The 11,915-nt window shown below is 40.3% G+C and overlaps 1 protein-coding gene across 1 annotated transcript; it reads right to left on the bottom strand.

Moving 5' to 3' along the window:
- Positions 1–7,975, bottom strand: LOC103646428 (uncharacterized). Its single transcript, XM_020548853.1, has 15 exons — positions 7,738–7,975; positions 6,225–6,269; positions 5,324–5,429; positions 4,302–4,815; positions 3,460–3,889; positions 2,996–3,375; positions 2,569–2,916; positions 2,197–2,463; positions 1,554–2,107; positions 1,304–1,485; positions 1,121–1,231; positions 963–1,041; positions 770–874; positions 529–685; positions 1–428 (listed from the first exon to the last, which is right to left on the bottom strand). The coding sequence occupies exons 1-7, from the start codon at positions 7,973–7,975 to the stop codon at positions 2,812–2,814; spliced, it is 1,818 nt and encodes a 605-aa protein (XP_020404442.1). The 3' UTR covers positions 1–428; positions 529–685; positions 770–874; positions 963–1,041; positions 1,121–1,231; positions 1,304–1,485; positions 1,554–2,107; positions 2,197–2,463; positions 2,569–2,811.
- Between the last annotated feature and the right edge of the window lie 3,940 nt (positions 7,976–11,915).

Genomic DNA, 11,915 nt, shown 5'->3' with positions numbered 1-11,915 from the left:
TTAATTGGGTTGTCATCCAAACACCAAAACCCACAAGAGAGCTTTCAGCGTGTCCTCATTGTCTGTCCATCATCTTCCTCCTCCTCGAAGATCACCTCATCGGCCCTCTCAAACGACGTCCCCACCTCGTCGGGTGCCACAATCCGGATCGACATCTAGCCCTATGTACTACATGCTGAAACTTGGAGAAAAACTAGATGCATATGTGATGTCCATCAAATATATGAAAGTAGGATGATATCATTCTAAATTACCATTATATATCTCATAAATAAGCATTGTCAAATAGCTCATGCATAAGCGTACTCTATATCCAAACTAAAATACTAATTGACAAACTTGGTAATCAATTGTTTGCGCTATCGTCGTGCCTAACTAAATATATATGAAATCAAGTCTGCACACTGGTGCGGCCATTCCATCTTTTCCTGTACAACAAATAGAACACAATAATTATTAGTTAGACATAGGTGAACACCTCACAATGTGGCATATGATGTAAAAGGTTATATGAATGTAACATCTTACCTAGGAAGCCATGCTAGATTTAGTTATATGAAGCACCTTCAACCCTGCATGATCCACCAATGTCTATCACCTCATTCATGAAGAAGTCGAGCAACCGTTCTCGGACATTTGCTATCTCATCAGGCAATAATGGACATGTTGCAAAACCAGCACGACCCTTGAAAAACATAAAGCATGTAAATATTTATAACGTCATATTGCATAGGTTTGAGTAAAATAGAATTCAGACTGTAAAAACAACCTGAGGATATCGATCACGGTCCAAACTAAGATTATCCGCAAAGGATAACATGTGGTACATCACATATTGTCCGCAAAGCATACTGCCAGGTGGTTGTATGTGTGCCTAAAACATGTGATTCATAAGGAAAATATCCAGCGGGAATGTCTAATTATATGTATTGCTAATAATTTCAGGTTAAGGACATGATTACCTGAAAATGTTTCCATATAACTGTGCGACCAAAATTCTTGTTATGGCGACCTTTTTTGTCGACATAAGCACCAAAAGCCCTACAATAATGGTGACTAACGGTGTAAGTAACAATTGAAATTTAGAGCAAAATAGAATTATGATAAAGGTAATACCCACTCATCGAATAGCTTTTTAATACTATAGCAGCTAGGGGATTGGTAACCTTTGGAGTCAATATTGTACACTGTATTCCATTTTGGGAAAATAACTAACAAGGCCCAATGGTAACTGAAATGAGGAAGATAGAACATTAAGATACAGATTAAAAAACTATAGAGTGTTATTAGTGCTAGGCCTTACCCTTCCTGGCAAACAACAAATATGCACTCCTTGTCCTGCTGAGCAAGCAATGCTGAGCAAGCAATGCTTTCACAATGTATGCTTCGACTTCATCAGCCTCTTCATTGATTCTCTTTAAAATGATCATCTCTGGATCTAAAAAACCAACTATGCCTCTGTATTTGTCTATCTTCCTCATGCATCTATTAAAAGAATAGTTAGATAAAGAACAAAAAGTAGACACTTATAGGAAATGGTGGATCTCACTCACAGCATCCAACTCCAATGTAAGGATATATCAAGGGCAAGATCATTGTAGATGTGAAATACATCACTGAATTCTACTGCATAGACCCCAGATTTTTCAAGAAAATCATGTTCTTCGTATCGTACCATGAAGTGTGTGGCACTTTGCCTTCGAGATATTGGTGTGGTCATAGCAAAATACCATTTGTGGAAACATTGGCTCTGTTTACCCATCCTCTTAAGTAATGCACTAGATACTAAAGGCTGCCCTAGCACAAATTGTTTATTATTTGGAACTGGTGGTGGAGATCGTTGATGAAAGGAGGGAGTCCAAAGGGGATCAAGACCATCATCTTCTATGTTTTTCTGTTGTGAATTTTTTTGCTCCTTCTCTTTGCTTTTGTTATGTTTTTTATGCTTATGTTTCCTCTTCTTGCTGACATTGGAGGCACTATGTGTGACATCTATATCCTCGGTACCCATTGTTGGTGTTGGCATTTTATCCTTTTCAGGTGTGTGATGGAGTACCTGAGGCGATGTGTGTGGGACTTGTTGAGGCTTTGCATGAACTGTTGTTTCCTATGTAAAATTCAGAAACAAGTACATGGCATTAACCAAGTTTTGAATAACAATAATAAGTTCATCAGGTTGAAGTTAGCAAAGTGTACCTCTGCTAGTTGTATGACTGACATAGGCCATAACACAAATGAATTTTTGGCTTCGCCAAGAGTGAACATATCACCACTAGCGATAGGTATAAGGAGTGGAAATTCCAAGAAGTTGTCAAACACAAAATCAACCTGCACTTTTGTGTGGTCATCTCGCTGCTCAATCCCATGGACGGTTACAACATCCTTTGGAGGGTAAGCCTACCCTCTAGCGACCACAACAGATTGCGGACCTATCTGCACCACCAACTTGCATTTCATCACCTCCTAAAATGTTAAACATAGGAAGAATTAAGGGAAAATGCAGAATATTAGTGGCACATTGATTTTGTTATCTGATAAGTCATATGTGCTGCAAGTAGATGAAGTTACTTGTAATGAGTCAACTGAATGATGTGTTGCATGGTCTGGTGTATAAACAAATTTTGAAGATGAGCAACTCTCAGAATTGTTTAATCGACGCTCCATACTCTGACACAGGGCTGTCAGTTTCTCAAACTTGGCCTCGTACTCATCCACAATCCTCTTGACATATTCTTTCATTGTTCTACGTTTCTTTTTACGAGGGCCATCACCTTGAGCAAGACCCATCCCTAAACCCACATAAGCACTCACTCATGTTGTCCTCCCTGGATGATTACTCCCTATTGCTGTTGCAAGTATGTCCATATTATCCAATGGTGTAAAGGTACCAGCTACTGACTTTTCATTTAGATCTACCTGAAAAAACAGTTTTATGTGTGAATCAAATAGGGTAAGAAAATTAAATGGACAAGTTATGTGTGGAGAGGAACATTACAATTTTCTTTATGATTGGATGCAACTCTGTTATGTTCACATCGCCAGAAGGATTCCTCGCCCTTGCCCAATCCTTATGACGACCATCTGGCATGTCTTGAAATGGAATAGATTTACCCTCAGTTAATGCTTGTGCATCTTCCTTTGCCCATTTTCTCTTTTGTACAGTATAGCTTCGCCGTCCTAGTTTTTGATGGAACTTATTCATGTTTTGGCTTTTCTTTCCCTTTTCTCCTAGAGCAATATACTCATAAGAGGTAACCCACTCCACAAAGTCTGGCCACCACTCTTTCTTGAGTTCTGGATAGTCCTCAAATGGAGTTTTGTCCTTCTTGACATAATTTATATTTAGTTTCCACTTGAAATCCTTCCATGCATGGCCTGTACGAATAAAAGGAAAATAAATCATAAATCCCAAGAAATGATGCAAATAGGATCAAACAATCTCAAGAAGTCAATCCTTACTCATAGATTTCAAAGCGACCTTCTTCACACTGAGGGTATGGGTTTCATCCCTTGGCATGACAAATTTCTTTGACACATCCTCCCATAGGTTTGATTTTACCACTGTAGACACTTTTCGCCAATCCTTTATCCTAATATCAACACGCATGCGTGCTATATAACCACAATAGCTTGAGAATTCATTGACATGTTTTACCGGTGACTGGGCAATCCCATTTTTATCAAACGTAAGACGACGAGGACCTCCTTTTTCTAGCTTCTTGCATTTGGCGTGACCTCGTTTCGTTCTATGCCTGGCAGAAGTACAAGAACCTTTTTCGACAATGTCCTCTGAATGCAAGCTAGTGGAAGATGAGCTACTTGTGGACCCAGAGGTTTTTGAAGTTGATGACCCAGATGTATCAGAAGATGACTCAGAGCTCATTTGTTCCTATTGAATTAGCACCATCAGTACCCATTGTACATAAATATATTCGAAAACAATATTGGCATTAGCAGCATCAAAGAATACTATGTAAACCGAAGCAAAATTCATCAAAGAATACTATGTAAACCAAAGCAAAACTCTATGCACGCTCAAAGAAAACACCATGGGGAAGCCATAAGTGTATCCATTTCTACTTGTTCACTTCGACTTTTAATCTCATCACATTTGTGTCAGATGTAAATAAAGGTGTATCCATTGTACAAAAAATATGTTAAGTATATGAATACAGATCATTAAACTATACTGATACACTATTAGTACTTCTACCTTAGCAAATGTGCAAGAGACATGTTACATTTGAACTCAATTCTAAAAATTGGAAATACATTAGCAGATAGCAGATAGCTAATCCTACAGGGATCTTGCCTGGGAGTTCTGGGCGCCGCGCTGGGGGCACTGAAGACGACGAATCTTGCCTCTCAGCCTCGGCGATGGGCGTCGGACGCAGGAGATGGCAGGGACGCAGGGGCGCCTGGAGCTCGCAACGGCGGTTCGCGGGCGCGGGACGAGGGGAGGACGCGGGCCGCCTAGATCTCGCACCGGCGGTACGCGCGCGGGCGTGGGACTCGGGGAGGGACGCAGGGGCGGTGGTACACGCGCGGGCGCGGGACTCGGCGAGGGACGCAGGTGCGAGATGAGGGAGGACGACGATGCGGGACTCGGGGAGGGACGCAGGGGCGAGACGAGGGAGGACGACGGCGCGGGACTCGGGGAGGGACGGCGCGGGACGAGGGGAGGACGACGGCGTGGGACGACGAGGGGAGGATGACGGCGCGGGACGACGAGGGGAGGACGCCGGGATCCTGGAGCCTAGACGTGGATAGCCGAACGCGGGGAGGGACACAGATAGCCTAATACGTGCTGGAACCCTAATGCAATGTGGAATTGGGAATTGATGATAGGTGGAGTCACATTTTTATGTTTATTAGAATATACGTATATAGATAGAAATTATAATAAGCAGTGATTCAGAATAATAAGTAGTCGTTAATATATAGAAATTAGAACAATAATAATTTACATTAAGTCCAAACTCATTCCATATCTATGACCATATTATCTAAACTACTCATATTACTAAAGAGGTCATAATCTTCTTCATCATTTACATTTTCAACACCAACAATTCTTCTTTCCCCCCTGAGCACCACTCGATGATGCCTGTTTGCAAGATCATCGATATAGAAAACTTGATTTGCTTGCTTTGCAAGAATAAATGGATCATCCTTGTAAGCTTCTCGTCTAAAATCTAAAGTGGTAACCCCATATTTTGGGTCAACGACAACACCTTTAGGGTTGAACCACTTACAAAGAAAAACAACTTGCTTGAAAAGTGTGTAGTCCAACTCCCAAATGTGTTCTAATTGTCCATAATACGTGTCCTTCCTTAGATATGACGATTTTTTGTTGCGATCAAACACCTCAGTTATCGCGTCGTTGCAAACTCCACTATTTTGTCGGATGCTTTTACCATCTTGTTGTACTGTGTAGAAAGTGTATCCATTAATGTCGTAACTCTGCCATGTCGCTACAATGGACGAGGGTCCCTGTGCCAACCGTCTCACAGTGTCATTCTTTGGTACCTTGTTTTCACACCGCTTTTGAAACCAATCACAAAACTCTTTATTATGGAGCCTCACAATGTCTTCGTCCACCATTTCTGGGTTTTTCTTTCTCAATCGTTTCTTGTGTTTGTCAATGTACTTTGAAACATCTTCAGCAGATTGAAGGATCAAGAAATGAGCTTTATGGAGCAATTCTTGATCTGGTATCTCTGTGCTCAATCCAAGTCCCCCTTGCCCTTTAAGTCTTCCCTCATGGCGTGACAGTGGAAGGCCAATCGGTGCCACCTCATCCATGTAGTCCACACAGAAATCGATGACAATCTCAATTACATAACTTTCTGCAATAGAACCCTCCGGGCATGCCTTATTCCGAACAAAGTGTTTCAAGATTCCCATGAACCTTTCGATCGGATACATGTAATGTAAGAAATGCGGCCCACAAATCTTAGCCTCTTCAACTAGATGCACAGTCAAATGTACCATGATGTCGAAGAATGAAGGTGGGAAGTACATCTCAAGTTGGCATAAAGTTTGAACCAATTCCCTTTGTAAGTTGTCAAGGGCTTCAATATCTAGCACCTTTGAATTTATTTCATTAAAGAAATAGCATAATCTAATGACAGTATCTCGTATTTTGATATTCTTGAAAGACCCACGGAGGACCATGGGGAGGATCTGTGTCATTAAAACATGGCAGTCATGAGTTTTCATACCTGACAGTTTTAGGTCTTTCTTTGACATGAGCCTTCTAATATTTGCTGAATAAGCAGATGGAACTTTCACATCATGTAACAGATGAAAAACTTTAATTTTTCCTCCTTGGTCAGAGTATACCATTCCTGGGGTTTTTCAATGTTCAGCTCATCAAGGTCACACTGACCGTTGGTGTTGTCCTTAGTTTTCCCTTTTATGTTAAAAATTGTACCAATCAAAGCTTCACACACATTCTTCTCAATATGCATAAGATCAAGACAATGACGCACACTTAGATCGTGCCAATAAGGTAACCTCCAAAATATGGATTTTTTCTTCCACATTCCAGACAATGCTAAATTGTGTTTCCCGAACTTATTTTCAATGTCCTTCACACTCTCATAAACCACATGTCCATACCTGCGTGATGGAGCCTTTTCATTTTCAATACTCCCATCAAATGCATCAACATTCTTTCGGTATGGATGATTTCTATGTGTCCACCTACGATGTCCCAGGTATACAATTTTTCTACTGTTTTTTAGATAACGACTATTTGTATTCTCTTGACAAATATAGCATGCTTTGTATCCCTGAGTGGATAATCCTGCAATGTTTCCAAGGCCTTTATAGTCATGGATGGTACAAAAAAGCAAGGCCCTCAAGTTAAAATATTCTTTCTTACAAGCATCCCAAACTTCAACACCAGTTTCTCATAGCTTCAACAGGTCTTGTACCAACGGCTCAAGATACACATCAATATCATTGTCCAGCTGTTTTGGTCCAGGGATCAATACTGACAACATGATGTATTTCCGTTTAATATATAACCAAGGTGGCAGTTATATATGCTTAATAATACTGGCCATGTGCTATGGGTAGTGGTCATATTGCCAAATGGATTCATACCATCGGTGCTGAGAGCGAATCGGATATTCCGTGATTCTTTTGCAAATATTTCATACTTACTATCAATTTCTCTCCATTGTGAAGCATCTGTAGGGTGCCTCAACTTTCCATCCTTCTTACGTTCTTCAGCATGCCAACACAAAAGTTTTGCACTTGCTGGATTAGCAAAAAGTCTTTCTAATCGAGGTATCACAGGGAAGTACCAGAAAACCTTTGCAGAAATCTTTTTCTTCTCATTGGAGCTCAATTCCTCTAGGCTATCAATCTTCTTGTAGCGTGATATGTCACATGTTGGACATGATATGTTGTTCTTATGCTTTCCCCAATATATAATGCAATCATTGGGGCAAACATGTATTTTTTCATACTTCAACTCAATAGGACACAAAATCTTCTTTGCTTTAGTTGTGCTTCGTTGCACCATATTCCCTTTCGGAAGCTTGTCTGCTAAAAAAATTAAAAAATCTGTAAAGCTCTTATCACTCCATCCACTAGCCACCTTGAATCGTAGAAGTTCCATAGTAAAACTCAGTCGATTATCACTGCTTCCCGGATATAATGGTGTCTCACGCTCTCGAACTAGTATCTCACGTACTTGTGATGCTTGAGCCTCACTCAAATTACGAGTTACAGTAACATCATGTATCATGTATTCCAGATGATCGATGGGCACATCAACAATCGTCGCGTCCGCAAAATGGCTTTTTTTATCTTGGATATGCACATAATGGTCATTCGCCTCATTAGTATCCATAGGACTGCCATTAGTATCTAAAGGACCCTCAGTGTTTCCATTGTTATCACCAATAGAACACTCGCCATGATTTGTCCAGCATGTGTACCCAGATGTAAAACCACGCATTATCAAGTGTCCGAGGATTACACGTGAGTCGATAATTGGATCAAAGTTTCTACAGTCCACACAAGGACATAAGATAGCTGTTGCCTTATTATCTAATCGATGTTTTCAGCCACCTTTAGGAACCCTTGCACATGACGGAAATAATTGATATCAGACCGATCAATTTCATACATCCATTGCTCTCTGTCCATATCTGAAAAAATAATTAAAGTTTCATATTACATTGCCTCATAAACTAGACGCAAACAACACGAGATGATATAGGGAAAATAACTAGGTAATTTGTTAGGTTTTCATCTGTTATAAAGTTATTTTAATAACTAACAAATAAACAATTAATTAAATAATTAAAACATTTGTCATAATAAAAAATATTAATGTTACTATGCAGGCAAAATTCATACGATCCTAACATAATTTGAAGGAATTAAAACAAATATTTAATGTAAAAATATCACATATTTAATAAACTAGTAGGGCTACATGAAATATTTTAATTGTACCTAAGTTACCCTGAAAGATGAATGAATGAGAAGAAATTACTCGGCAGAGCTGGGGAAAAACTCAAATTTCGATGACGAGTTAAATAGTGTAGGATGAATTTATCAAAGGAAATACATGTATTTATAGGAATGTTTTGGCCCACCGGCTCGGACTCCGCGTGGGCCAACGCACGAACGGACTCCGCGTAACGGACGAACTCCACGCTCGGACGGACTCCGCGCTCGGCCCGCGTAACGGACGTAAATTGAAGGCGATTCGAAGAATCAAACTCAAGATCTTACCAACAGCAGTCTAAGTCTTTAACCACTACGATACAAGGCCGGTTTTGATATATCATTAAGAAATATTGTATATATGTGCAAAATGCATAGAAAGAGAAATATCCATGACATTAACCACTTCTTATTAGGTTGCTTATACCGTACAAATAGACGATATTATAAATATGAATATATTATTAATGAGAAAATAAAAAATATCCATATTTCAAACGTATAGTTTTATTTGGAGTCACTTTAAGCAAAATTTAATATTTACTACATTTTTTCACAATATGTCTTATCAGAAATATCATAAGAAAACTCACTAACATCTAAGGCAGTTTGAATAGTCTAGATGACTCTAATAATATCTTTATTTGAGATGGTTTCATACATAGAAGTGTCTAATATACTAACCAAAATATAAGACAATTCTTGTAAACTTAATGCCTCAAAAGCTATATTTATTTGAGACGGTTTTCAAAATCAAACTGTATTAAATCAATATAAGACATTTCCTCCCATATATCTGTCTCAAAAACCTTCTTCAGTTAAGATGGATATCCAACAAACCGTCTTACCTTACTCAGCACCATATGATAAAAGACGCTTCTATAAAATGCACTGATATTTGTCTTAAGATGTATGTCTTAAATAAGCATATTTCTAGTAGTGGTTCCTTCATGTAGAGCACAAATGTCCATCCACAAATCATGAGCATTTTTATGATTTCTTACTCTATTGAACACATCTTTGCAAAGGCCTCTAAAAAGGATGTTTTTGGCCTTAGCATTCCATTTCTCATAATTAAACTTATCACCTATAAGATTTGTGCGATCTCTAGGTTCGGGGAATCCTTGTGTAGCGGCTTTATAGACACCAATGTCTATAGCCTCTAAATATGCTTCCATATGAATTTTCCAATATGGAAAATCGTCACCATCAAAAACGGGAGGAGGTCCATCCCCACCGGACATCGTAACTCTAGTGGTTAAGCTAATCTAAGAGCAACAAGCCTCTGATACTAATTGAAAGGATCACGATGCCCAAGAGGGGGGGTGAATTGGGCTTTTCTAAAAATCAACAGTAATCAAAACCTAAGCAAGAGCCCAACTTCACCCCAACAACTAGCACTAAGATAATAATACTAGAAATATAACAATGCTAAGATAATACTTCAAATACTTGCAAAACAAATACACAATGTAAAGTGCTTGAATTAAGTGCGGAATGTAAAGCAAGGTTTAGAAGACTCCTCCAATTTTTCCCGAGGTATCGAAGAGTCGGCACTCTCCACTAGTCCTCGTTGGAGCACCCGCGCAAGGGTATCGCTCCCCCTTGGTCCTCGCAAGAACCAAGTGCTCACTACGAGATGATCGTCTGCCACTCTGGCGCGGTGGATCCCTCGAGACCGCTTACAAATTTGAGTCGGGTCACCAACAAGATCTTCACGGTGATCACCGAGCTCCCAAGGCCACCAAGCCGTCTAGGTGATGCCGATCACCAAGAGTAACAAGTCGTAGACTTTCGCTTGACCAAGAGAAGCCTAATGCAAGTGGTGTGTGCTCTAGGTGGCTCTCGCTAGCGCTAATGAGGAACAAATACGGGATTAAGATTCTTTAATCTCCTCACTAGGCTTTTGGTGCTTGCAATGCTCTAGCAATGTGCTGGAATTAATGTGGGCAGCAAGACATTGAATATGGTGGGTGGAGGGGGTATAAATAGCCCTCACCCACCAACTAGCCGTTACTAGCATTCTTCTGCGCATGGGCGCACCGGACAGTCCGGTGCGCCACCAGTGCGCCAACGGTCGACTCCAACGGCTAGTTCTGACAGCTAGCCGTTGGGCTGATGACACACCGGACAGTCCGGTGCACTGTCCGGTGCGCCACTAAAATTTATTTTTGAAACTGACGCTCTCGGGTTTCTTCAGGGAAAACTCTTCCCCAGGGCCACCTTGGCCCCACCTGGCAGAGGGTGCACCGGACAGTCCGGTGCCCCAAGGCCAGAAACCCTATTTCTTGTTTTCAGCTGTATTTCAAATCGGTTTTCATTCTAACTTGAGTGTGAGGTCTAGAGTGACACCTAGCACTACATGTGAGTGTGAATGTGCACCAACACTACACTAGAACTCTCTTGGTCAAACTACTCATCGACAACCCCTCTTTATAGTACGGCTAAAAGAGAATAAAAGACCTAACTAAATCAGGAGTGTCCACATCTCCTTGACACTCGGACTCCGTAGTCCTTCACCTTTTGTTTCGTCGTTTTAGCCGTCGCTTCGAGTTCTTATCTCCGGGATTGTTTTCACCGTTGTAGTACTTCTACCTGTAATGCGACCTAACTTACCATTTGTCTCTGCAAAACACACGTTAGTCACATATAACATTACGTTGTCATTAATTACTAAAACCAACTAGGGGCCTAGATGCTTTCAGCAACGACTGTTGAAAGATCTCATGAAGCAATGGTATGATGCGCTGCGACAACACGCCAAGTGCGCGAAGAAGCGAAGAAAATTTTTTGTCTCACACTTCACGATATATAGGGACCAGAAGATTATCAAGCAAGGGGATCAAGCTTGACTCCCTCATACCTTCGCTCCATGACATAATTCTGATGACGATCAATTTATTAAGCATTTTGTGGAATTATAACGGATCAGTTAGAACAACATATGAAAGAACAAAAGAAACACTAAAAAACTCACACGTGCACTTGAAAAAACCTACTATTTTCGGTTTTCAGATGACCTCGCTAGATGCATCAGCAACAAATAAGTATACATAGTCCCAATCATTATATGGTATCCCGATAAACTCAAATCTAGAATGACCGTTACCCCACAACACCTAATTGACACAGCAACTCCTTGAGTTTCTGCCGGCTTCCAACGACCATACAATTTAAATAAAAAATAAATCTAACGGTTATTATGGACAAAATAAAAACTTGATCTTTTACAGTATAGATAAACTACATATTTACACTAGAGCTGAACATGAAGCAATCCTAAACACCCCATGTACATTGGCTATATATTGTAGGGTGACTATATATTGTAGGGTGTATTGGCATGAGGTGGAACGACCGTGTAAAACTGTGCAGGAAGGACACGGCCCCAAACCTCCGCTCTAAGTTAGAGGAGACTGAAAATAAGATTTGATTCATTTACT

Source organism: Zea mays, chromosome 2, assembly GCF_902167145.1.
Source record: "Zea mays cultivar B73 chromosome 2, Zm-B73-REFERENCE-NAM-5.0, whole genome shotgun sequence".
NCBI lineage: Eukaryota > Viridiplantae > Streptophyta > Magnoliopsida > Poales > Poaceae > Zea > Zea mays.
Note: the sequence above shows the minus strand (reverse complement) of the source record. Positions and strands in the feature narration are given on the sequence as shown.